At 38.9% G+C, this 27523-nt stretch overlaps 1 protein-coding gene across 6 annotated transcripts; it reads right to left on the bottom strand.

Moving 5' to 3' along the window:
* On the bottom strand, positions 1-26823 carry clocka (clock circadian regulator a). 6 transcript variants are annotated; one of them, XM_026345350.1, is made up of 25 exons: positions 26768-26823; positions 26234-26438; positions 20970-21056; positions 20086-20183; positions 11336-11536; positions 11151-11242; positions 10148-10207; positions 9841-9989; positions 9634-9725; positions 9452-9541; positions 9161-9281; positions 8906-9019; positions 8697-8815; positions 8027-8109; positions 6682-6788; positions 6416-6563; positions 6237-6315; positions 5967-6108; positions 5755-5855; positions 5535-5642; positions 4217-4375; positions 3861-4070; positions 3542-3729; positions 3045-3324; positions 1-1148 (listed from the first exon to the last, which is right to left on the bottom strand). In XM_026345350.1, the coding sequence occupies exons 6-25, from the start codon at positions 11168-11170 to the stop codon at positions 912-914; spliced, it is 2607 nt and encodes an 868-aa protein (XP_026201135.1). In that variant the 5' UTR covers positions 11171-11242; positions 11336-11536; positions 20086-20183; positions 20970-21056; positions 26234-26438; positions 26768-26823; the 3' UTR covers positions 1-911. The 6 variants fall into 6 exon arrangements, with proteins under 6 accessions (XP_026201135.1, XP_026201140.1, XP_026201139.1 ...); XM_026345355.1 differs by lacking the exon at positions 26768-26823 and having other exon boundaries at positions 3861-4022; positions 26234-26628; XM_026345354.1 differs by lacking the exon at positions 26768-26823 and having other exon boundaries at positions 3542-3702; positions 26234-26628.
* Positions 26824-27523: the final 700 nt, after the last annotated feature.

Raw genomic sequence — 27523 nt, forward strand, 5'->3', positions numbered from 1 at the left:
ATTTTAAGCACATGCAACATATCCGTGATTTCGATATTTTTATGGAACTATGGGCCATGGATTAAACAAACTGTGACACAACAAGCAGCATCGTCATTATCTGCTATGCAGACACAAACACATCCCCTAGGAGAAAGGAAGTCTGTGAAAATATCAGCCACTGAGCATTTTAAGATCTTTCTTCTCAGAGTACTAGAAAAAAGCATATTCAAAGCTGCAAATAACAGACTATGTAATTTCATTTCATGCATCATATAAAATATTAGTTCTTTCTTTTTCAATATATTTACATTATATATTACATATGATGTTCTGTACAATAAAAGTTCAATCTACACCATATTCTTAAAAATATTTTCTGAGCCATCATTAATTTTTACACAAAAAAACAAAAATAGGAAAAACAATCCAAAATGAACAAGCGTTTGGCTGTTCTGCAGGATGTCTGTGAAGCCCTGACAGAAACCTCACTGTGTTGACTTGAGAGCAGCTCTGCATAAAATAATCTTGTGAGGATGACTAGAACACACACGCATACACACACAAAACACAAGGAGACCAGAGGAGGGGTAGGAGGGAAAGTCCATTACAGGGAGAGTGGCTCCCTGCTTTCTTGGAGAAAAGGCTTCGACCAAGCTGAGCCAAAGCTGACTACCAGAGCCAAAGCTGACTACCAGAGCCACAGTGACCCCAGTCCTGGGTTCTCTGCAGCACTCAGTGCAGTGCTCAGAAGTTAAGTGCAAACAGCAAAAGATCCTGGAGGGGAGGGTAGCCACAGCCTGCCCATATTGTCTCAGCCTCTGAGGCATGGTCTCAGCGCTGCACTTTCAGCAGAATTCATCTTTAGACTCCGGTCACAAAGACACCCATGCATGGGTTTGGCTCCTCCACTTCTGCCTTCCTTCAGCCATTTACTGTGGCTGCGAAGCAGAGCGGTCAGACAAACCGTCTACTCTGTGAGTTGCTAGTTGTTGGTGCTGCTGTTGCTGAAGTTGTTGTTTCTGCTGTTGTAACTGCTGCTGCTGATGATGTTGTTGTTGTAAGTGCTGTTGCTGCTGTTGTGTGGCAGTGAAGGTACCCTGCTGCTGCAAGGGGAATGCCTGCAGGATCAACTGAGTGGACTGGTTTCCATGAAGAAGCCGAGGAGCCTTAAGTGAAAAATTTAGATTAGCTCTGTTGTAGCTCAGAAATGAACCTTTTGACTGATACAAGACCAGATTTAATTTCACTGAACTGCAGTAGGCAACATTTTGGTTTTAACATTAGAAAATGACTACACTGCTCAAAAAATTAAGGGAACACTTAAACAACACAATGTAACTCCAAGTCAATCACACTTCTGTGTAAATCAAACTGCCCACTTAGGAAGCAACACTGATTGACAATCAGTTTCACATGCTGTTGTGCAAATGGAATAGACAACAGGTAGAAATTATAGGCAATTAGCAAGACACCCCCAATAAAGGAGTGGTTCTGCAGGTAGTGACCACAGACCACTTCTTCTGCTTTCTGGCTGATGTTTTGGTCACTTTTGAATGCTAGTGGTTCTTTCACTCTAGTGGTAGCATTAGACGGAGTCTACAACCCACACAAGTGGCTCAGGTAGTGCAGCTCATCCAGGATGGCACATCTATGCGAGCTGTTGCAAGGTTTGCTGTGTCTGTCAGCGTAGTGTCCAGAGCATGGAGGCGCTACCAGGAGACAGGCCAGTACATCAGGAGACGTGGAGGAGGCCGTAGGAGAGCAACAACCCAACAACAGAACCACTACCCCTGCCTTTGTGCAAGGAGGAATAGGAGGAACACTGCCAGAGCCCTGCAAAAGACCTCCAACAGGCCACGAATGTGCACGTGTCTGCCCAAACAGTCAGAAACAGACTCCATGAGGGTGGTATGAGGGCCCGACGTCCACAGGTGGGGGTTGTGCTTACAGCCCAATACTGTGCAGCACATTTGGCATTTGCTAGAGAACACCAAGATTGGCAAATTCGCCACTGGCGCCCTGTGCTCTGCACAGATGAAAGCAGGTTCACAATGAGCACATGTGAAAGATGTGACAGAGTCTGGAGACGCCAAGGAGAACGTTCTGCTGCCTGCAATATCCTCCAGCATGACCGGTTTTGGCAGTGGGTCAGGAATGGTGTGGGGGGCATTTCTTTGGCGGGCCGCACAGCCCTCCATGTGCTCGCCACAGGCAGCCTGACTGCCATTAGGTACCGAGATGAGATCCTCAGACCCTTGTGAGACTATATGCCGGTGTGGTTGGCCTTGGGTTCCTCCTAATGCAAGACAATGCTAGACCTCATGTGGCTGGTGTGTCAGCAGTTCCTGCAAGACCAAGGCATCGATGCTATGGACTGGCCCGCCCGTTCCCCTGACCTGAATCCAGTTGAACACATCTGGGATATCATGTCTCACTCTATCCACCAATGCCATGTTGCACCACACACTGTCCAGGAGTTGGTGGATGCTTTAGTCCAGGTCTGGGAGGAGATCCCTCAGGAGACCATCTGCCATCTCATCAGGAGTATGCCTAGGCGTTGGAGGTCATACAGGCACGTGGAGGCCACAGACACTACTGAGCCTCATTTTGACTTGTTTTAAGGACATTACATCAAAGTTGGATCAGCCTGTAGTGTGTTTTTCCACTTCAATTTTGAGTGAGTCCAAATCCAGACCTCCATAGGTTAATACATTTGATTTCCATTGATAATTTTTGTGTTATTTTGTTGTCAGTACATTCAACTATGAAAACAACAAAGTATTTAATAAGAATATTTAATTCAGTCAGATCTAGGTTGTGTTATTTTAGTGTTCCCTTTATTTTTCTGAGCAGTGTATATTCAATCACTTTGTAAAGACTTTGCAATTCTATCACTTTTTAAAGTCCCACTCACAGCCACTGTGGTAGTAAGTACTCACAAGCAAATTTTAAATCGTCATTTATATAGGAAGCTAACAGTATGTAGTGTTGGGAAACAAGAGCTTACACAGTCACCTAACATACACGATGCAGGTCAACATCAACATCATATGGAGCATTACCTGTAGGAACTGTGTTTGCTGCTGGCCCAGTGGAGTCTGCCCTGGCTGCATGGCTGTGACCTGTGTTTGAGGTTGTACTTGCTGCTGTTCCTGCTGCTGTTGCTGTTGTTGCTGCTGTGTTGGTGGCTGCTGGGAAATGCTGATGGTCTGGGTCTGGCCCTGCTGAGGAGCAAAGGCCGTCACCACTTGCCCCATAAACATGGTTGTGGGGACCATGACTGCCTGACATGCCATCGGTCCTGCCACTAGCTTGGTGAGAAGCTGAGGAGTGGCAGGAAACCTATAAGAGACAGGAAGTAGGCAAAGGCAAGGGAGAGGTAACTGAGTCTGATGGAAAATTCTTTTAATTTTTATTCTTTCACATACAGGACTACATTGTAGATACTAGTACTATATGAAAGAAAGGTGGTGAGACAGTGGGGAAAATCACTACAAATCTTACGCTACTAGATAAAGAATTCATCTTGTGTAAAGAAATATAATATAACTATTCAAACCTAATCTGAGCTGCACGGTCCTGTGCAAATGTAGCCACTGCAGGTGTGTTAGGTCCAGTATTCTGAGCCAAGCTAGTGGCAATCTGGACCACATTAGCAGGACTTTGCTGAGGGATCATCATTGTATTATAGAGAGACGCAGGCAGTGAATTTTGTTGAGGCTGCAGAGTGAGAGACAACCGCTGAGACTGAAATACACAGAACCAGAGTCAGTAACAAGATCTGGACTGAAAATGAAACTAAAATCTGCCAGCAAGCAGGCAAATTAGATATTTCTATTAGCAAGGGGGAAAAAGAAGAAATATTTAGGTTATCTGACCTGTGAGAGTGCTGTGCTCTGTTCTCGCAGGTGTGTTTGTTGCTGGGACTGGGACTGGACAGCATGTTGTTGTGGTATGCTGTTCTGTAGAGGCCCTGAAGACACCACCTGGCCTTGCATGCTGAGCCCTCCCCCCTGCTGCACAGCATTCCCCTGGGGTATCTGAACAGAGCTGAGGTTTAGTCCTCCATTTCCTTTCTGCAAAAACATCTGAAACATACACAATTAATTCAGATTCCTATAGCAACATATCCATCTTAACAGTAAAGGAAATGAAGACACTAGAAATCTAAGTAAATAATATATCCATGGGGCTGTATGTTTAGCTGTTTACCATGCACTCCCAAACAGCTCACCTGCAGGCTTTGTCCCTGCACCCTCTGCAGCTCCTCTTGGATCTGACGCAGCTCATCCTGCTGCCGCTGGATGTTGGCCTCAATCAACCTGGTCCTCTGCTCCAGCTGCTCTTTCAGGTGCTGCATGGCTTCAAGCTGGTTAGAAAACTGCACCATCGACTGTCAAAAAACAATGACATGCAAACATAGCAGGAAGTGAAAAGACAGTTACGGTTAAACTGGGCATTGCCTGCAACTAGCTATTCACTAGCTTTTTCTTTAAAAAAATTCTAATGTTTGAACCATACACCAATGAGTTCTAAATATTTTGGGGAACACAACAGCAGTTCAAGGTGTTGTCAGGGCATCCAAATTCTCAAGATCTTAATCCAATCGAGCATCTGGTGTAGGTGCTGGAAAAACAATCGTCATCCATGGAGGCTCCACCTTGCAGCTTAAAGGACTTAAAAGATGTGTTGCTGGCAGATACCAGAGGACACCCTATGAGGTCTTCAATAGCTCAGAGCTGTTTTGGTGGCTCAAGGGAAACCACCATGTGCATCGGCAAGAAAAAGTGTGTGAACCCTATGTTGAACTACAAACAGGGGCTTCTAGTAGCTGTGGATCAGACCTACACATCGTTCAGGAGGAATTTTAGCCCATTATTCCTGCAGAACTGCTTTAGCTCTGTCATATTCTTTGGTTGTCTCGTGTGTGGCTCTCTTCAAGTTGTTCCATAGCATCTTTATTGGGTTGAGGTCTGGGCTCTGACTTGGACACTCCAAAAGGTGGATTTTGTTTTTCTGAAGCCATTCTGTTGTGTGTTTTTGTGTGACAATGTGTCATTGTCCTGTGGCATCACCCAACTTCCAGAGAGTTTCAGCTGATGCAAACTCAAAAATTTAATATTTTTTTGTGAGTCAAAGTAGCCCTAGTCCATACCCTCCAAACAAAGGTTATTATTCCAGAGGTTCACATACTTTATCAACTAGCACTATGAGGTTTTAATGGTTGTTTTCAATATAGATATGAAAGATCAAATTTCTTTGGTGTTATTTTTTAAGCACATTATATTTGTTAATACTTTTGACTTAGATGAAGATCATATCACATTTTATGACAAATTATTGCAGAAAACCATGAAACACCAAAAGGTTCCACTTGTCAGTGTGTTTGTTATTTTTATAATTCAGATGGCATAGCATGTTGGCATGGCGTGTTTAAGAACACATCCAATAATTAGGCTCCAATCAGCAAGATCCGGGTTGCATGAAAGGCTGGCAGTCCCTGATTTATAGACATGAATTAGACTTTCACAAAAATGATGTAAATATCTTACTTGGCTGTTGGTCTGAACTTGTTGTGGCTGTTGAGGCTGCTGAGGCTGCTGTTGTGAAACCAAGGATGAAGCTATATTTTGTCCTGTATTTTGGGAGCTCATTGACTGCTGATGGAAACAATGCAGAGACCAAACAAAAGTCAGGATAAAGGGCAGAGTTATCTCTAATCTGACCCTCATGGTCAAAATAATTCCACCCTGTTCTAGTCCGCTCACTGACCTGACTGCTGATAGATGATCTTCGCTGTGGTGTCATGTCCACGGCAGAGACAGACTGGCGACCTGGTGTACTTCTGTCACCCTGAAGTTTCATCTGTGATGCTGAGAGGAACATTTAAATATGGTTGGGTTTAAAAAGAAGACAAATTCATATAAAATATCTTGGAGTGTCACATAGTTCGATAGCAAACAGCAATTTATGAAGGTGCTTACAGGCTGGGTCAGACACAGCAGTGTGCGAGGATTTGCGTGAGCTGCGAGACGAGGCCGAGGGCGTCCTGCTGTGGTTGAGGCGGTCTAAAGCTTCCTTCAGGCTCGGAGTATTGAACTGGGATTCAGAGCCTGAATCCTGAGACTGCCATTAGTTGAGGTAAAAATTCACTTTAGTCACTATCAGTGTGGGAATAGCTTAAAATTGGTTGTTTGTCCTCAAAAAAAAATTTAAAAATAAATTACATTTCTGTTGAACAACTTGTGTCTCACCTTCAGGTCTGCCGTGACTTCAAGTGGTGATTCCTCTATTCCAAGCTCTCTTCGCTGTTCTGCTCTTACTTCTGCATAACTATAGAATAAAATCCATATGCATGTATATAAGATTAAAGATTTATTTTCTACTTTTGTACCTAACAATATAAATATTAAAGGATAAATCTTACATTTACCTTACAACAGTGTGTGTACAGACAATAAACTCTGGTCTGGAGTTCCACTGATGGTAGGTGATGTAGTAGTGGGTCTGCAGCCAAATCCACTGCTGCCCTTTGGTAAGGAATCTGTAGTAGCAGGACTTTCCTTTGCCATACTGCATTACTACAGGCATACAAAGAGAAGTGTTCTGTTTACAGTTTCAAAGCTCAAGAGGAAGCAGATAATCACAGATCAACTCACTTTTATCATGTGAGGTGACTATAGACAGCACTGTACTCACAGTGTTCATGGCATTTTGCCAGTGTCTCCAGGTCATCTACATGGTAATAGTCATATCCTGATGTACCCAGGACCTCAAACGGGAGGTATCCTATAATGGGTGGAGCTCTGAACAAAGTAAATGTAAATGTCATTGAGATGCGGAAGATTAAACGTTTTTCTTCTGTTAAAGTATTAAATGAGTCACGTTCACACATTATTCATCATAAAGCTTCCAAAGTACAAAAAACAAGTGTGTAAGCTCAAAGGGCTCAAAGCCATTTGCTCTTAGAGTTCATCAGCAGAGCTAAATGAAAAAACACTGTAGAAACATCATATGATTTAAGAGCCTGCTGACTTCAACCATATTGACATTTCTGTATTCTAGGTTACAGAAAAATATGCACTTTTTTTTTTTTTTGACCTGGGCAAACTTGTTCCAGCCGCAGTGATTCATTCAAATCATTCAACCACAAAAAATCACCAAGATGAACCCTCATCATTAGATGGGAACAATGTCTGCATTTCTGCTGTTCTTTCTAATTAAGCAGCAATCTCAAATAAGCAGGAACACATGCCAAATACATCTGTCACAAAACGAGGAACGCAAGGGCTGAGGAAGGGAGATAGGCTTCATTAAGCTGCAACAAGAAATAGAAAGCTTGTAAGAAATGTTGACTTAACTTGTTGTGGAATGAGTGATGAGTAATTTGTTTTCCAATTACTTTGACATTATAATTTTATTAATATTAATAAGTGCATTGAGAGCAGTGGTAGGGGGATGGGGTGCTATTATGGATAGTACCACTGTATTCGAGTTTACTGCCTGTTCAGGTTTAGTGGCTACACACAACTGCTGAAAGTCTCTAGAAAAGACTTAAAGGCTTCAAATGCCTTTAAATTTAGCCTACACGGAAAAATTGTTTTGTAACTAATATATGTTATACTTCATACGTCATTGCTGTAAGCTGCACATAAAGGATCTGTAGTGAAAGCACTCCAGCTGATCTGACACCCATTTCACAGTATTTACATAGGCACACAACACGACATGAAAGGAATTTATGATCTAAAATAAAAGTAACAACTCTCCACACGTGTTCTCATCAATCACATTATTGGCATTACATTATTTTAATGTTTTAAATAAATGCATTAAATTGGCTTTATTATTTACTGTAGCTTTAGAAATACTGGTGCCTTTTGGTTTTGGCCTAATTCATGTTAACACCGGTTTAGTAGAAACATACAACATAAAAATAAACAACAAAGTAAAAAACATCTAATGACATCTTTACCCAATGAAAAACACACACACTGAAGTTAATTATCTTGAAGAGCCACTGAAAAATAACTAAAAACTGTACCTGTGATCCAAGAAGAGAAATTTCCATTCTAAACTATGCCTGGAGGTAAATTCCTCATTAGGCTCTTCTACAGTGCACATCTCCTGTGGGGGATAAAGGATAGTTAGACCTTTTTTTTTTTTTTACATTTATTAAAAATATTTATGTACTAAATGATCTGAACCATTTTGATCTGAAACTGCAGTTCAGACTGTGCTCTGCCATAAATAGTATGAACTTCCAGTTATTCCTGGTTTCCTTTTTCTTTTGGGTTTTAATGAAACTAAGTTTCTCTTTAATTCACTGTCTCAGTTAAAGTCCAACTGTCTTGCGTTTTTTCCGTTACACATTTATTAATTATAACAGAATAATACAACTATTCTAGACTAAATTCCACTCAGCTTCTAAGGAAGTAAAATGGACAATAGTTCTTAAACTCAGCTGAAACTGTGGGTAAGAGACAAATCAGGTCCTTTTCATTTTTTAACAAAGGAAAAGTGGCAACAGGGGGCTCCACATAATGGTTGACAGTAGTCCAAAAGTTGTTTGCCTGGGCTGACTGGGCAACAGTTACTGTTGAGCCCTGTTTTAATTAAAACTATGTTTTTCAAACCCTGAAGCATGAAATTGAAAGTGTGCTGAGTAGATAAAAGGAGAAGTCTCAAATGGAAGAACAGCTAATGATTCTCACCTTGATAAACTGCGGTTTGGCTAGCCTCACAGTAGCTATGAGGCACACTCTGTCTTCAAAGGCAGAGTGAAATGATCGCTGGATCACTCCTTCGAAACCATTTCGGGTACAGTTAGGCACTGATGAGGAAAAAACAAATTAACAATAACTCAAGAGAAACTCAAGAAAACTTAGCTCAAGGCTGTAGCAGTTTGTGTAGTAAAACACACCATTGTTCAGGGACTTGAAGTTTCCGATGAACTTGACATATTCGTACACAGAGGGCTCTTTGGGGTCAATAGTCCCTCGGAGCATGTGGCAACAGAACTCTAGCTGATTTTTTGCTAAAAAAAATATATATATATAGTAACAGCATTAAAATATAAAAAGACAACTGGGACTTGATGAAATATACCACTTAGGCAACAAAGTAACAAAATAAGACAAGTGGACATGTTAAGATACAAATAAATGATTCCACTTACTTTTCAGATATTCTGGTGTCAGCGTCTCTCCCTCCATGATATGAGAGGACAGAGCCTTGTACACATCTGAATGTTCCCCTATAGGCAGGAAGTCCAACAGGTTCTGATCCACAAGATCAGACTGAAAAATAAAACATTTTAACACTAATGAGCCCTTTTGTATATGTATCGTTTTTTTACTTTTTAAAATGTATTTTGTAATAATGCACTAAAATCTGTAAAAAGTGAAGGGGCCTGAATACTAAAGACACTGTATCCAATTAATGCAGAACTTAAACACATAATACTCACTGGTAAATGTTCTAGTAGAGATGTCACACTCTCAGAGACATATATTATATTTCCATCAGTCATAATTACAAGGAAAAATCCATCTAATGCCTGCCAGAAACAAAATATATAAAAAATACTCATTTTTAATTCACTCAAACACTGGGATGTATACAATCTGAAAGCATGTTGAAGTCCCTCACCTCCAACATCAGCTGAGTAAATTCTTCATTACTAAGAAAAGGAGGCTTCCAATCTTGCCTGATCTCAGTGGACTCTGACTGAGCAGCGATTTCTGATAAATGAAGTGTAAAACATGTAAGCAAATAGGTTAGCTGAAGAGTATGTAACTTTATTCAATCTAAATTTCTGTGACAAAAAAACCTCCAGCAGTCACGAGAGCTCCTCACCCTTATGTTTATGGAGAAAGTCAATGCTCTTCTGCAAAATAGTGGACTTGTCCATTTTCCGAGTGTTGCCCGGCAACATGGTACCCAGCTCCTTGATGAGGACATTGAACTGGTCTCTACGTTTCTTCTCAGATTTATTACGCGACACACTGTGGATTTAGAGACAAATCTCAAATTTCCTTTCTATTACATAGTCTGAGGAGTGCTGCAAGTATTGAGGATTGGGACAACAGGTACGTGGGACAAAGCATCATGATAAAGGCAGGGGTATTTTTAAATGAACTAAACTAAACTAAAGGGATCTCACCGTTTTGCTTTGTCCTTTTCATCTTCTTCCATTAAACCATCAAAAATACTGCTGTCATCACTGCAGCAAACAAACCAAGCAAATCCTTTAATATTAATAACCTTTTATGCACATTATGATAACACTCCTAATTCTAAAACATTTTATTTTGAGTTACAGTGGCTTGTAAAAGTATTCATACCCCTTGAACTTTTCTACATTTTCTCACATTATGACCACAAACATAAATATATTTTATTGGAATGTTATGTGAAAGACCAACACAAAGTGGCATACAATTGTGAAGTAGAAAGAAAATTATGCATCATTTTTTTTTTTTTTTCCAAAGAAAAACCCCCTGAGTCAATACTTTGTGGAACCCCGTTTTGCCGCAATTACAGCTGCACGTCTTCTAGGGTATGTCTCCACCAGCTTTGCACATCTAGAGACTGAAATCTTTGTCCATTCTTCCTTGCAAAAAAATTCAAGCAGCAGTCAGATTAGAAGTGTTTTGCAGACTCCAACAGGTTTTCCTCCAAGATCGCCCTGTATTTGGCTCCATCCATCTTCCCATCAACTCTGACCAGCTTCCCTTGAGATGTTCAAAGCTTGGGAAATCTTTTTATAGCCTAACCCTGCTTTTCAGTTTTTATTTGTAAAAAAAAAAAGAAAAAAGAAAAAAGAACTCATGTATAATTTTCTTTCTACTTCACAATTGTATGCCACTTTGTGTTGGTCTTTCACATAAGATTCCAATAAAATATATTTATGTTTGTGGTCATAATGTGAGAAAATGTGGAAAGGGGTATGAATACTTTTGCAAGCCACTGTAAGTCAAATCAAATCAAAAAATCAATATACAATTATAATAAATGACAAAAAAAAAACACTAAACATTTTAATAAATAGATAAAATAGAAAAATATTGCAAAAAATGGATAAATAAATACATATTTTATAGACTGAGTAATAAAATAATAATAAAAACAAGCCAAATCCAAGTAACTCAAAGAATATAACTCACCGGTCAATACTTGAGGTCATTTTGTATCCTGTTCAAGGTTGCAATACTAGAGAGGGGTCTTTTACTCGTGAGGTAGACATTTGTGAATGAATCTTTATGAGAAAAACATATAAAAATCACAACCTAACACAGCTTGATTACCTTCAAGTAATTAAAAACTGTTTCTAACAGTTCTAAATTCTAACCTTAGTGACAGTACAGCCAGAGCTGTGAGAGGATGAGGAAGGTGCTGCTGAGAGTCTGGTGGTGGAGCTCTGTGAGTCTTGGAGGAGAGTTACTGACGTTGTCCTCAGTCAGAAGGTAGAAATTTGACAAAAGGTTTTCAACAAGTTGAGTTTTTCGTCTGCTTCTTGAGTGAGCAGGGCACATGGCAGCACCACCTGAGTCTGAGAGTTTAGAAAAACATAAATTTTTCCATAAGTAAAGTACAAAAAGATGCATATTATGACAATTGTGCAATCAACTGGCACAGACAGCACTTACAAAACTATTACATAACAAGGATGACAGAGATCCAGCATTATGGCTACATCCATTTTATCCATCAATTTTTAATCTATCCATCCAATACCTCTATACCACTTATTTCAAAGGGATCACAAAGGGGTTGGAGCCGATGCACGCCGTCAAAGGTGATGTACTTCGTGGAAACAGTCTGTCACATGGCTCACACAGAGACAGACAGCTATTTACAATGACATTCACACCTACAGGTAATTAGAGTCGCCCGGTAAATTAACCAGTAACTAATAAATCTGCTTGTCTTTGGAATTGAGGAGGAAATCATATTACCCAGAGAACACAGATTTGCAAAAAGGTCCAAGATCATGAAACAAAGGTTTGTTCACATGTAGACACAAACTGTAGACAGGCAGTGATGTTCCTTTTAAAGAGTTGTCGCTTCCTCTTTTCAACTCTGACATGCACAACATTGTGCACTGATATTAGCTACTGCAAGAGGGGCCTTTAGTTTTCTAGATTAAGTTGTGACCCCCCAGCTTATTATGACTCTTGTTCTTAGGGCCATCTTTGTTGGAGAAGGTACCAATGGTGCTTGACAGTTGTTTTGTCACACACACAAAGGTTTAGATGGCATCTTTTTCTTTAGTAAATGAGTGAAGCAGTTGTGCAGCCTAATCCTGTTTCCATTATTTAGTTTTAGGACTAAAATGAACCAAAAAACATTTAATAAATGGCAATTTTACCCATTAAAAACTGAATCACAACACAATTAAGTCATTAATAAGCAAAGGAGTCAGAATAGTTCTTGAAGCCAGGGAGGTTGGTAGACAAACATGGCAGGTAGTAAAAAATGACTTGCAATTTCCTCTTAAGTATTAGTGAATGGTGAAATAAACTGGCAAAGATTTGGAAGAATGTTAGTAAGTGTAGTGGCCAAACCTCTGAAATGCCAAATCAAATTATGCAATACGTGAGAAACAGCTTAATAATATGGTATGAAACGCCAGTTGGAGACTGATAGCAAGGACAGATATTAGTACAACACTATGGGACCTATCAGCCATTCTCTGATCACTGTATCACTGACTAGAGACTACCCTATCACCTATTATTCTGCTGCAGGTACTGTCGGCCTACAATAGATTGTCAAATTAAAAGCAGAAGGCCCATTGGGTCTCTAGCCTAAATATTTGACCCATTTCATGAACCAATTACCATCAGAAACCTGTGTGGAAGGTTTTTACACCACAATGTCCTATTTATGTTGGTGAGAAAATCCCTTTGTTGTTATTCTCTGTTTATCAGGGTGCACACACAGATTTCCAAAACACACCTTTATTATTTTCACACAGAAAATTATATTTAGGTTTTCCCGTTTTAAGTTATACAAAAGCTAATACATTTAGCTAACCCAATAGCTAAAACAAAAAAAAAATTAAAAAGATTTTAAAAAGAGCCTGTTATTGCGAGAAACATTTTCTTAGCAGCATCAAACACACTGTTGCTTATTGATACAACTGTCATAATGCCACATTCACATTTAGGGAAGCACCAATAATATCAAAGCAACTACTGCACATTTGATAAAAATTGAATTTTTTCACATTAAGCAGCATCAAAAACATAATACAAAAAAAGAATACAACACAACTCACTTTCATCCTTTCAGGTAAATACATTCTCATTCTTATAAACTACTGACCAAGGATCACAGTCTACTTTCCTGGCAACACACCTGTGAGAGAAGCCCAGCCAGGGCTTATTCTGTTGTTATAAATTTGTGTTGAGGCTTTACTTAATGTGTTCATCAAATCAGCATGGTGAGTACATACACCTTCGTGCTAGGACATGTATATGGAAAAATTACAGTAAGGAGGAGTTCCTTTTATCATGGCATGTTGACTTTCAGCTATGCAGTGTTATTCCATTACTCATATTATGTGTCTTTAGAGACAAACAAGTTGCAAAGAATGGGTCTCTTATCTGGGATTAATGATTTTCAATACAAGAAGCCAATTACACTTTGCACTATAAAGGGCATGGAGAGTTGAAGGCTTTGAATCTACTGAAAGCACATAGCTTTTACGTTTCTGCTCCACAGTATCTCAAACAGTCAAGCTAACCAGCAGCAGATCAAGACAGAAAACTAGACGCTAAATAATCAATACAGACATTTGTGACATGCGAGGTAAATAAAAAGAGGAAGGAAAATGTTGTGAAACTGTACGTTTCAGCAGAGTTTGAAGCAGCAGCAGCAGCACAGAGTGAGCGTTGTGTAAGCAGGAGCGCGAGGGTTGTATAACTGTGATGTCATCTGTGCTTCACTGACCTGCTGGCCCAATGACCTACTTTCCTCCTCCTCCGATCAAACTTAATCACAGCTCCATGGGCAACACCTTCCTGTTCTTACCAATAAGACTACACTCCTTGTCAACACAAATCCTTTAAATAGCCAATTTTCACAGCAAGTAAATTCACAAAAGGTGTGAGCAGAGAACTAACTGCATATTGCATTACATCATTTAATCACATAAGATGCAAATACCTCCTGGTGCTTCCCCACCCTGAGCAGACACAGACGTCAAGGAAAAAAAGCATTGCCAATGTGTATAGGAGATGAATTTTCAACAGCTAATTATCAGTTTTTGGTATGTCAACCATGTTGACTCAAAGATATATTCAAGTTGACACAGCCTACACATGTAGTGTTTTTTTACCCTGAAAGGCATCAAATCACAAAAACAAAAACACTCTTTTATCACAATTTCTCTACTGCTCACGCAGCATTGTTGAATCTCTCTGAGTGTGTGTGGGTGTGCGCACGTATACTCAGATGTAGGGCAGCAGAGCTCTGAGGATATGAGTCACTCTGAAGTGGATCTATGGTGCTGCTTGTCACGCACCCTGCCACACCCCACACTGAGATGCCAACACAGCAACGGTGCCAATGGGCAAAACCATAGCAACTGGCCTCACGGTGTGGTGTAAAAATAGCCCTCCTGAATTTCTCCACAGCTGATATTTCCTCCATCATACATAGATTTTTGGATTATAGTCCATAAACTCTTAGTGTGTGCTGTTTTTTGACTTTGTCATGAATGATATAAAACACTGTGACGGGCTACTTGTGCAGCACAGCTGTAACAGTGTATCATGAAAAATGACTGTGCTTTTCTCTCTCCCCCTCTTTCTCTCTCTCCCTCACTTCTCTCTCTGTGGCAAAAAATGACATAATTTTCCAAGTACAAAACCTGATTTCATACTATGAGATTTGTAAACTCTCACAATCTCTCTTGTCACAACATAGAACACAGCTTTTACATGATTTCTAGAAAGACTGGAATTCAGTCAAAGCCATTGTCACATATTTACACCAGACTATGTCTGGAGAATCTGGTCCGCACATTGTGCGGAATCGTGTGTTTACACATACAGCACAACGGAAGTCAAGGTGACATGTCTTGTCACTTGTAGAAATGGTTGGGGTCTGGTTTTGGGGGGGGTTGCTGTGTAGAGTGTGCAGGAGGAACGGTGTAACATAAAAAAGTACACATCCAAAATCATGGTGTTTTGTTTACAGAATACTGAAGTACAATGTACTATGAATATAACCCCAGTTTCCTGGAGAAGAGAAGTGCGATACAACTCCAGAAAACTGTTAATATGTTAAATATTGTCTATAGTTTCTGGTGTTGCACTGAGCAGACGCCAACTCGCTTGGTGTGAATACTATAGGCTATTACCTGCTGTATTCACACGTGGGGTTACACAAGCATTGTGCATGGACTTTGCACTAGGGGGCTCACAGAATAAAGTCTGTTTAAAGTCTGTCTGGAGAAGTTCAGGATTCCAGCACATGTATGAAAGCAGCTTAAAGGTATAAACTAGATTTACCACACACGCATGTCTGTCCAGGCTCATATCCTCATAAATTTATCCATGAATCAGATGTAATTCATCCATGACACCAAGTTACAATTTGTGCCATATTCTGAAGAAATTCCCTCAAGATGTTCCTGAAACATCACATTTACAACAAGAACTAGATGAATATGAGGTGACAGTGACTATGACTGTGACATTTGGCCACCAAAATTTAAACAGATCATCACAGAGCCCAAATGGACAGTTTTGGCAAATTTGAAAAAATTCCTGACATTCACAAGGACTGTATGAAGGTGACATTACTATGACCACCAAAAACTAATCAGTTCATCAAAGACTCCAATTGGGCAGCTCTACCAAATTTGAAGAAACTTTCTCAAAGCATTCCTGATGTATCAGTTCACAAGGACTGCATGAATATGATGTCATTATGATCCTGATCTTTGACGAACAAAAAAATTATCTGTTCAGTACAATAATAATAATAATAATAATAATAATAATAATAATAATAATAATAACAACAACAACAGCATACTTTATTGATCCCCTTTGGAAAATTGGTGTTTAACTGCTGCCAGACAGCACAAGTAAGTGCTACTACAAGGTTTTGTCATTTTTTTGACTTCTTGACATGTAGCCAGGATGAACTGGAAATCGAATCACAACCAAGCTTCTGCGGCCCCAAAAAGTGCCTCTGGCCCTGGCTATTGCTGGCACAAAGGCATAAAAACACACTGGTTCTTGGAGACACCCTACTGTACTAGGGGAACTCAAAGCATAAGAAAAGACAAATACATCTTGGTACATACAGATACAGAGGAGGTAGGTTTTAGTCTGATGTAAGTGCTGGGAAATATCAAGGATAATGTTATGCAGTTTTTAAACAGTTGGCAAGAAATAGCCTCACTGCCAAGGAGGTTACACAAATAAACAAAAACATGTCAACGAATAAATTACATATTCTGTCTAAGGCAGCTTCAGGGTTTGCACATCTTGAAGGAATCAACACAGCAATCAAAGACGTTATTCCATCAGTGTTTCCTGTTGACTGCAGTACAATAGTCATCTGAGGATGACAACCTATCCTGGCATCCTGACCTGAATGACTGAGAATCCCCACCATCTACTGAGGATGTTTTTTTTTTATTTTGTCATGAATATTTGGCCAGTTAACAATAAAACCAACCAGTCTTTGTGCTGGGCAGCCAGCTGTGTTTCCACTTACTGCACATACATCCACAGACCAGGCAACACATAGGGAGTCTTTGTTTTGCATTTTCACTCCACAGCCCACAGACAGGAATGTTTGAGAGGCAAGCAGCAGCGGTTGGCAGGGGCCTCTCAACTGCTGCTGGCCTTCTGTCCCAGCAGGAATTCAGCCAGGGGCTTCATACTGCTGCCAAGTGGGTCACTCAAGTTCAGAAGGATGATTCGCAACTTAAAAGTGACTAAGAAATTACTATTGACCCAGTGCCCTGTAAGACCACATATCATCATCAGCATACAGTTACAAGACAAATGTAAGTTTCAATTTCCCAATTTTTTTGCATAAATTAGTCATAACGTGGTCTGATCTTCACCAAAGTAACAACTATCAACAAACACAATATATATAATAAGGTGATAAAACACCAACAATCAAGATCTTATATGTCTTTATTGAACACGCCCATTAAACATACAGTGATGCTGATGCTGTGTGTGAATAGCACACTGACACCATTAGGGTGTTTTTATGAGTAAAGGTAGCTCGAAACCGCATCTCCATTTTCATTCCATTAATTCACTCCAGGTTTGCCAACACCTGATTCCATCTAGTGTCATCAGAAGCCTTGTGTTTCATTTAGTTTGTCCACCATCATTTTGTATGTTTAATGGGTGTGTTCAATAAAAAAATAAAAGATTGTTTTCTTTTATCAACACAGAAATATTTAGATTTATAGGTTGATATTTGTGATGAACACCTTTCATGAGAATTTATGCAGAAGGCCAGGAAATTGAAAATGGTTATTTTTTCTTGTAACTGTATTTGACTGACGTGACAACAAATCCCAGACACACACACCAAAGATGCTGCCATCATGCTGCTTATACTATGCTTTCTGTGGAGACACAGCACAAAGTGTTAGAGCAAGCCTAACCTTTATGTCCCGACCAAGATCACCTTGACTGTGGTTTAATCTCAGATTAAGAAAATGTTTTCATGTTCTGCCACTGTACAATATAAAAATAAACATCATTCATCATGCAGAACTAAAAAAAACAACCTGATGCAATATGCTACTAGATAATATTTCAATGCTCAGTCAGACATACTCTGTGCTTTTCCTTACATTAGACATTATTGCTAAAATCAATCAGGTAGCAGATTGATCAAAATCAATTTACAAAGCTAACAATTATTACTAACTAGCCATCTAGCCACTGTCTTCTGTTAAGGGTTGCAGGGGATCTAGAGTTGGTCCCATCTGTTATTGGGTGTATGCAGGGTATACCCTGGACAGATCGCTAGTTTATCACAGGGCTGACACAAAAAGACGACAACATTAACATTCACACCTACAGGCAATTTAGAGTCACGAATCAACCTAACCTGCAAGTCTTTAAATTGTCGTGCTGAGAGTACAAGGGAATGAGGCATGAGGAGAACAATTAACCTCCACAGATAGCCCAACCAGTGAGAAAGTTCAAATGTGGGACCTTCTTGCTGTGAGGCAAAAATGGCTAACCAGCCATTTATTTCTGATCATTTAATCATTCTTCAAGCAAAAATTTAAACCAATCAATTATGGCCACTCTTATGCGATTTGCTGTTATTGTCTTCATTGAAATTTAACATCTCACATCTAACATTGTAAACTAAATATGTTTTGACTAATAGAAACAAATACAACAACAAATAAAACATTGTGACATGACAGACTAGAAAATGAGCCCTTAAAGACGCTTATGGAGTTAATAGAAAAATTAGGTAACTGGTCTATTTGCATCAAACATGAGAATGCAAAGATTAGTCAATTCATTAATCCATATATATGTACATACGAATTTTTATGAAAAAATACTATTTAGTAGTTTCATGTCTTAAAATCATTACTGTTCATTATCTTATATTCTTATTTTTAGGTTTTGGACCATTGGTCAAACAAAACAACACATTTCATGATGTCACATTGGGGCTGTTTTACTGTTATACTCATCAAAACAATAAATCAGGAAACAAATCGATTATTTATTTATAGTAAAAATAATTGCAATAAAGAGGACAAAAGTGCTTAGCAGTATATTCTCTAAGTTTGTGCGTTATACTGTATGTATCACTTGCATAATGTAATCATGTCTGTCAGATAATTACTATGTTGTGAGAATTGTGGGTGTAATTATAATACTCCTGTAAAGTTCGAACAAACCTTTTAATAACAAAGACAAATTTGTGTAAGCCATAACCCCATTACTTCTGAAAGGTAATATATGTTCTCTAGGGCAACATAAATCAACCTTTAAAAAAGTAGTTTCTTTTAGGTTATTTATAAAAGTTACCACTCAAAAATGTATTTTCACTTGCATTTATTGAACTATACATTGTTCTATAAATGCAATTTATATATCTTTTGCAGAGTTTGACACAAGGACATAGTTACTCTATTATTATTATTATTCCCCTGCTCTAGAGAAAGTTTCTGTTTGCCTTACATCTGACTTTTACACATGTAACTGCAACTGATACAAGTGTAGACTTGCTCATTACTAGATACCTTTTAAGACAGGATTGATGTAATTTTAGGTATTATATATTATATTTTGATGTCTTAAGAGAATCTTTAAACATTTGAACAAGTACCACCCACTTTGAGGTAAGTCCTCAAAAGTCTTGTGTGTCTGAAATGCCAAATTATTAAATTAAAAAATAAAATTTAAATAAATAACACAGAAGAAAGAAAGGATAGAAAAGCAGAAAGGCATTGTATGCAAAAAATCTAAAATAAAATAAATTTTAAAAGTAAAATTAAATAAAAGTTTATCTCCAGGTTGGAACGTCTGTTTCCATTTGGATCTTTCTGTTACTGTCCACTGCACATTTGACCAGTAAGACTGGTCTAGTCACAAGGTGTCAGACATAAAACCACTTAGAGCTCAACAGATGTTAAGACGCACACCAAATAGCAACTGCAGTCAGAAAAGGCTGATCATTGAGCATCAGCTAAGGTTAGCTAACTTTAATTTATCACAGCTACCTGTAGGAACAGCTATTTTTATCAATTTAAGTTCAGGTTCTGGCATCCATTCTCTGGTGAGTGCACAGACAGTTTATCATGGCTGGGAATATTTGAGCCACACAGTTGATGAAGTGATCTCAACTCTTGCTGGTTATCTGGAGCTTGGGAAGTATAACTATAACTCTAAAGTGAGTATTTTTCCAGAAGTTGGCGTTTCTTTTCACGATAACAGACTTAGCTTTGGCTGCGGTCCTTAAAGCCAGCCACACATCAAACTAACACTGACAAATAATATAACATGCACAGAAACTGAATTTGCAAACAACAAACATTGCAAATTTATAGATTAGCTGAGCAACATCACATACCGTTTACGACTCATCATCGTTTGGTGACCTGTACTCTTCTCCTCGTCTCCCTTCCACCAGCCGTAGCTACGGGCACACCCTGCCTGTGTAAGTGGCACCTGCAGAGTCATCACCATGGTTTAAATTCATGCCCATGAAAGCACTTAATTTCTTCATCAAGATGCCTGAGAAATCCATGTGAAGTGATCTGTTACATTGAACAATGTTATCAGCGGTTTGGAAAGTAATATCTCTAGCTCCAGAGTGTGTGTATATTTTCTCTGCAGTGGGTGATTATTTTCAGCATAATGGGCTCAGCTTTGGCTGCAGTACATATAACCAGCCTTGCATCAAGTTCCCACTGACAGAATAATATAACATTTTTATGAGCTGGTTTATAATTGTGAAACAACAAAAATATGTTAGCGGCAACTTAACATAGTGTAGGCCACAACGTCACTTTTCACTGTTAAAATCAAGTGTGGGGAGGATGGTTGGGGGGAAACAACACTGTCTTGTCAAAACATGCTTAACACTCATTATGTGTTTGGTGGTTCTAGTTGGTACCAAACCTTGGGACTAAATGCCTTTAAGTACTCAGACACCTACAAAGCTACACAGACACAGCAATATTTGCAGTACAGGCATGTTCCAGAAAATTATGAAATATTTGACTGTAGCATCTTACCTATCTAAACAACAGACTGCAAATGAAAAATATAATATTACTGAAAAATAGATTAATAATAACTTTGCAAAAGATTCCTTATGAATTAGGCATCATAGAGCTAAATTACCACAGACTGTCCATTTTCTCGTGTGACAAACACTAAAACAGCCAACTGCTACAATCAAGGGATTGATCAAAATTCAGTATACATCAAGTCCACAGTGTCTTACAGTACCTTGTGTCTTTGTGTGATGGTTAATCAGGCAACCATTTAGTTCAACCATTCATGACTCTGTAGTCAGTTCTTATATGAGTCCGTCCCCTGTAGAACAGAAAAATAAAAGCTACATTGACAAAAGGGCAGTTTATGGTAAAGAAACTCACATAACTGAATCAAAACTACAACATCTGGGTGATCGCAAGCGTCCCACAGCACTGCAGAAATAAGAGAGCAGCTCATGTCATGCACACACATCTCTTGGAAGTTCTTTCACAACAAAAACCCCTGGCCGTCTGCTGAGAAGGTGGTCTATTTCCAGACAACACATACATTAACATCTGAACCTAGAAATATGTCAACGTAGGGGTATTTTATGTCACTGACTGCTAAGAAAGCAATGAAGATGTGTGAGTATGTGTTTGAGCACCGGAACCGGATACTTTAATAATTAAGGAATTTATCATACTAACACTCATAAACAGTGTCATAAAATGGTTAATATGCTATTCAAGATAAGACACAGGTCTTAAAATACATTGTTACTTATTTGAAGGAGCCGTGCCGTATATTTTTTAATATGGGTGTATTAAAATAATATTTTTTGAAAATAAATATAAAGTATTGCAATATTATGTTTTGTAATACTGTGTATATTTTCATTAAGGGTTTACATGCAAAGATTTGTGGCAGACAGATGTTATTTTGAGTTGCATTTAAACTAAAGTTTAATTTTTAAAATCTCTTTTAAATCTCTTACGACATGTTGTGTTCATTATACTGTGACAAAATTGGATTACAACATTACTACACAGCCCTATTTTTTAAAACACAGATGATCTTTTATTGTTGGGCAGAAAATATTTCTAATTTCTATAATCCAAGAACTCATCTCTAATAATAGGGAAATTGTCATTTCTACAACAAGAGTGGAGTGGCTGAATACCAGTCACAGTGATCAATAATGTGTGATTCAGTAGCATGGAATGAGGCAACTAAAGGGGGCTGAGCAGCAAGTATCTAATTATTATGTTCATTGTCAATCAAATGTCCCTAATTTTTCTATGTAATAGTTGACTGTAGGAGTAGAAAAAGTAGGACAATAGTTCAAAAAGACAGTTGCATAATGTAAGAACTCAAGTGTAAATTTTAAGGCAGTGAGGGAAAACTAGGGGTTGCCTTTGTGGACCTTGGTTCAATATGTCACAGGAGACAAGAAAACCTCTTACAAAGAAAGGTAACTATTCTCTCACTGCAATAAATATATTATGCTATTGTGAATCACAGTCCGCATATGACAGCTTTTGTGAAAACAATCAGTTGCAGCTTTCAAAACAGTAAAATTAATTTGTTAATGACTAATTTAAGAGCTAGGGAGCTGTCGACAATGATACTGATGCTACAGATAAGACTTGTGTACCTCTACCCCCAACACTTTTTAGGGAAAACCCAATAGACTTGACCCATTTTTTCTTGATCATAGTAAAATCAGATAGCGTCACTCTAAGACAGTTTTCAATAGCCCCTGATCTCCATGTAGGTCAACTTTAACAAGAAACAACTTCTCTCTGAAATTCACTGGCCATGTGCCTTGTTGGTACATCTATATTTAAAGGTCTGTTGTGCATTTATACCTTACTAGATTTACTTCACGTAAAAAGTGATAATGTTGTCAAAAAAACAACAACACACAATTCCACATTACCAGAAAGGTGCAATTTACTACAAGATGAACCCAGTTAAGATTAGGGGCACCATATTTTCACTAAACTGAGTTTTACCAGCTCAAGTCTGGAAGTGCTTATGTTTATTAACTCACTCAAAGTACATTTTCCTTTTTTTAATGGTACTACAGCAGCATGAATCAGCTCAGTTCAGCGTTAAAGGGTAACATAACAGTATGTCTCTACAATCAAATCAAACTTTATTATAGAGCACAAAAAAAAAACAACCAAAGTTGACCAAAGTGCCTTGCAGAATGTGCATCTACTGTGTGCTGGAGATGCGTAGCTCAAATGTTTAAATCAGTAACCCACTTGTTCTAGTTTAAAAGAGCAACATCAAACAAGCCTCCCACTTCACCACACCGGCTAGCATTAGTGTGTAACTGGGACAAACGCCAGAGACATATTTCATATGTCAAGTAATGGAACTTTGTTTTTGATGAGAAAGCATGTTAGCCACATGGGCTTGGGAGTACTTTAGAAAACTGCTCACTGTCACTTACAGTCTGCCACTGCATCCAGAAATGCAACCTGAATCTCTGTTGTGCAAAGAGAAAGCCATACATCAGTTCTGTGCAGAAATACCTCTGCGTGGTTCTCTGACCCCAAGTTCAGATGGACAAGACAGTGGAAACATGTTAGATGGCCTCTTTCTGCACCAGCAGAAGGGTAGTGAAGGGTGGCTTCACACATTAAGACTGTGTGTGCTTGAAAGGAGTAGATCTGCCACCTACTGAAAATGTATGGGGTATCATGAAGAGGAGAATTAAACAACAGCCAGCAGAGACTAATGAACAGGTGAAGCTTTGTAACAAAACAAAGCATGTCGTCAAATTTATGTCTGTATGTCTTGTAAATGTTTGGCTTGTGTAGTTATTGATTAATTTTTAGTTTTTTTACTTTATCTTGCTTTGTTTTCATTGGAAGACGTGTAGTGGTTTATAGAAGTATATGTTATGGTAAATAATAAGATTACACTTTTACCTTTTTATTATTCTTTATGTTATATTCAGTTTATTATCAGGTGTAATGCACGCAAAACAATATAAAATCTTATGGATAATGGGACAGTGAACAAAAGTTAATCTGTTAGATGCTCAATAGCTCATATTAATACATCTTACAAATTAAAGACTGTTAGCTTGTTAGATCAAATTTAAAAAGTGTCAAAACATGTGATCCTCCTGTCTCCTGAGTTTCAACATTTGAAAAACTCTGTACTATACCTTTACTTTCTAAAGTGACAAGTAAGAGATTAAACTACAAAGTCATGATCATCTCTGTTTTCACTGAGTTAAAACAAAAGTCTTGTGTCAAGTCTTTCACTTTATGGTAGCAGGTCTGACAGACTATAGCAAAAGCACAGTCAGTCTTGACTAATGAAATTAGTGCTAAAATTTCAAATGTTATGAATCATGCAAGCCCACTGCATGTAAATCTGGTTCCAGCAGTTCCAACACTTCTTAACTGTGCTCTGAATGATAGAAGGTGCCTGCATTAGTCCAGTACCAGAGATTATTACATCAGTGCTGCTACTCTGTATGAGAAAAGATTGATATGGCAGGCGTATAGTAATTACATTATTAGGCGTAGCATGTTATAATGTAAACTGGATGTCTTCCTTCCTTAGTTCTAGTAGTGTTGTCAGTTCCAACCCCTCCTCTGAAGAAGCGAGACAGAAAACAAACTTGTCAGTTCTCCACTGCCAAGCTTGCCCATGTTTATTGTAGAATAACACAATATACATAAAAACCATGAATGTATACGCGCCTTAGGTTTAATAGCTAACCTAGAGAAACTTGTCAAACTTGCTTAACATGTTTCAATGTTTGAAAGATGCCACGCAACAATAACCTATACAGGTAGCAGTAACCATAACAAGCAGAGAAACTACTCTTACAGTTGGAAAAAGAGGAAGAAAAAGGGAGGGAGCATCCCTGTTTCCACTCCTCACCTGCCGCCAGCCACAGCGGCAGCAACAAAAAAGGTGTCAAAGTATTTTTCCATGCTCCACTAACAGCTTGTACAATATCATGAAATACTGTAAAGCGATTTCTCATAGAGAAAAAGTCATTAGAAAAAAATTACACTGGGAATCTAATTGGTTTTATCGTGTTGCACGAAAATGTGAATTTCAAGTCATAATTTAATTATTCTGAACGCTGAAGACCAACATAAAACATAACAGATGACACATGAAAACTGCTTAGGTATTGTTGCATTACTTTAAAATCATCCACTGATGATCAGTGTCTTTGTACTAAACCAATTGACCAACTTACTCTGTCACTGTATACAGATTAAAATAAATCTAACATGGAACTGTTAGCATAGGTGAAATTCATTGTATAGCTGCAACAGTCCTGTGCCAAACCACATCACACCATATCATATTAAATCGTACAGTCATGGGACTCTGACGACGTTTGATCATTGGGGCATGTTTAGAAATGTGGATCAAACCAGTGCCAGAAAGATATTCATTCTTATGCTTGCTTCAATTGACTCATACAAAACATGCCTGGAAAAACACAAGATCTGAGTTGTCAAGCAGAAACAAAGTGAGCCAGATTCAGCCTATGTATATATGTATCTTTTGATCTCATTAAATTACTGCATAACACATCTTGCTGATAACCTGATGACATTTTTAGGAGCCAAATTGGAGCTTTAGTCCATAACATGAAGCAGCTATCATGCTTACATATGTGGTAGGTTTAAAAAAAACACAAATTTGATCCAGCCCTGATACAAAACACAGCTTCCTACAGTTAGGACAGTAAATGAACGGATGACGTGACTAAGTGGAAATATAAATACATATATCTGCATATATATATAGATATATATCTATATGTGTGTGTGTGTGTGTGTGTGTTGAATGGGAAGCAGCAGAGAACATACACGAAATTTGGCGAAACGCAGCTGCGACAGATCTATTAATTATCGCCGGAATAAAAACAGATATACCTTTAAAACAAGCTGCAGCAGATGTGGGAAGGACTGTGCCGGTGAGATGTGCACGGTTTTCATTTAGGTAAAGTCACCTAAACAAAAAGTCAGCCTTGAAGTGTCAAATACAGGTACACATCGATCTATCTCCCTGCAGCCGGTGATGCCGGCCGGTAAACCGGCCAGTGATTGCTAGACGGCTAACGCCACCTAGCTTGCTTGCTAACGTCATATACAGAAACAAAACAACAGCTTAATAGTTTGACACACTTACTGCGACATATGACACACACAGTGAAGGCACCTTTATCCTTGGAAAATGACATAGGCGTTATTTTACCGCTCGGTAGCCACTTTATAATGTAACGTAGCGAGCATTCAACTCGTGTCAACCCACTTTTAGCTGGAGCTAGCTAGCTAACGTTCAGCGTTAACGTTAGATAAGAATGTGGGTCACCGGGCCTCTGGCCAGTCTGTCACCAAACAAGCAAAAGCAAAACTGTCCGCTTCGCAGCGGCACGCCTGTCAATAACACGCACAGAGAGGCTTCGCGTAAAAGCGACACCGGTATGGAGCGGAGCTGACCGGTCGAGATGCCACACTTACCCCGAGCAGTCTCCGCTTTCATCGGGATATCCCTGCACCCAGTGGCGCTGCTGACGGTTGACTGCGCAGAGCCGAGGCAGGCGGACTGGAGTTGGAACCGGAGCCAAAAGAGCCTACCTCTGAGCTCCGGTCACCGCACAAGAAGCGATCCACAGCCGGCCTTAGCTCGATTACATGAACTGTCCTATCAGTCTCACCTAAGAAGCTGAATTGTGAAAACTGTTAGTTTGTTTCTCACAGAGTAAGAAGTGTAAAGTGTTGTATGCAGCCAGGAGCGTTACATGCCCACACTACGCTACGGAGAGTGCTCCCAAAAGGGCAGCTTGTGTTTGTAGGTTTCATGTTTAATGTTTATATTTTCATTGTGTACGTTTCACAGGAATAAAATAGTCACCTGTTCCTTAGGCCGTCTTTTACACTGTTACAAGCATGCTACTGTTTATGAGGCAGTGAATTTTACAGAAGGTTTTGTTTGTTTTGTTTTTTTTTGGACAGTGAGCAGATAAATACTTGTAGTTAGTTCTGTTTTCTGACCTTTAGATGAGTCTTTAGATTAATTGTCCATCAGATTGTTTTTCTCCGCATCTGCGGCGTGCTACTCGTCACCATGGCAACAGTCGAAGTAGCAAAAGGTGCAATACCCATGTTGGCCACCGCGAAGTTAGCAACGGGCTGGTGGCGCTGTTTCGGCGTTTTGAAGAGAGGGAGATTAGAAGTGTTAACCAGACGTTTAGTGAATGGAAAAGGTGTTAATGTACCAATGTGCATTCACTGTATTTAATGTTCATGTAGATCTTTATTAAAATTACTCCCTCTATTCGGTTTATTATTATTCTGGCTAAAGAAGCCGAGATAATGTTCTGGCATATTATAGTACCTATATACAGGTTTTGCATTTCCCAGGCATCCAGTGCATGCAGCACAGTCTGTTCTTTTTCTGCGAGCATCTCTTGAATAGTCATCATGTTCTCTGTAAAGTGCTGATTTTATGTGTCTGTTTAAGGATTTAAATGCCAGACGCAATGCTTGGGCAGGAAACCAAGAAGTTACTAAATAACCCATTTATTTATTTTAGGAATAGTAAAGTGTAAATGAGTACTCGTATGTTTTCTGTGTCCATTTGTGACAAAATATTACTACAAATATGAATAACAATGAGGTGGCATGACTATCATTGAGTGTTCAGTAAAACAGTTCTAAGTCATTGTTATATTATTGATTAGAGGCTAATATGAAGTGTTGTAGTGCTTTATTTTATTGAGTTGGCCCGAGGTCCTGTGATATTTAAGA

Source organism: Anabas testudineus, chromosome 4 (genome assembly GCF_900324465.2).
Source record: "Anabas testudineus chromosome 4, fAnaTes1.2, whole genome shotgun sequence".
Classification (NCBI taxonomy): domain Eukaryota; kingdom Metazoa; phylum Chordata; class Actinopteri; order Anabantiformes; family Anabantidae; genus Anabas; species Anabas testudineus.

What these genes read in the sequence shown, in the direction of transcription:
- clocka (XM_026345350.1), bottom strand. Translation starts at nt 11,170, where the DNA reads ATGACCTCAAGTATTGACCG. An exon ending in TGCTGTGTCTGACCCAGCCT is followed by an intron (nt 5,856 to 5,966) that starts GTAAGCACCTTC and finishes TGTTCCTCTCAG; the next exon opens with CATCACAGATGAAACTTCAG. An exon ending in TGCAGGGACAAAGCCTGCAG is followed by an intron (nt 4,071 to 4,216) that starts GTGAGCTGTTTG and finishes TGTATGTTTCAG; the next exon opens with ATGTTTTTGCAGAAAGGAAA.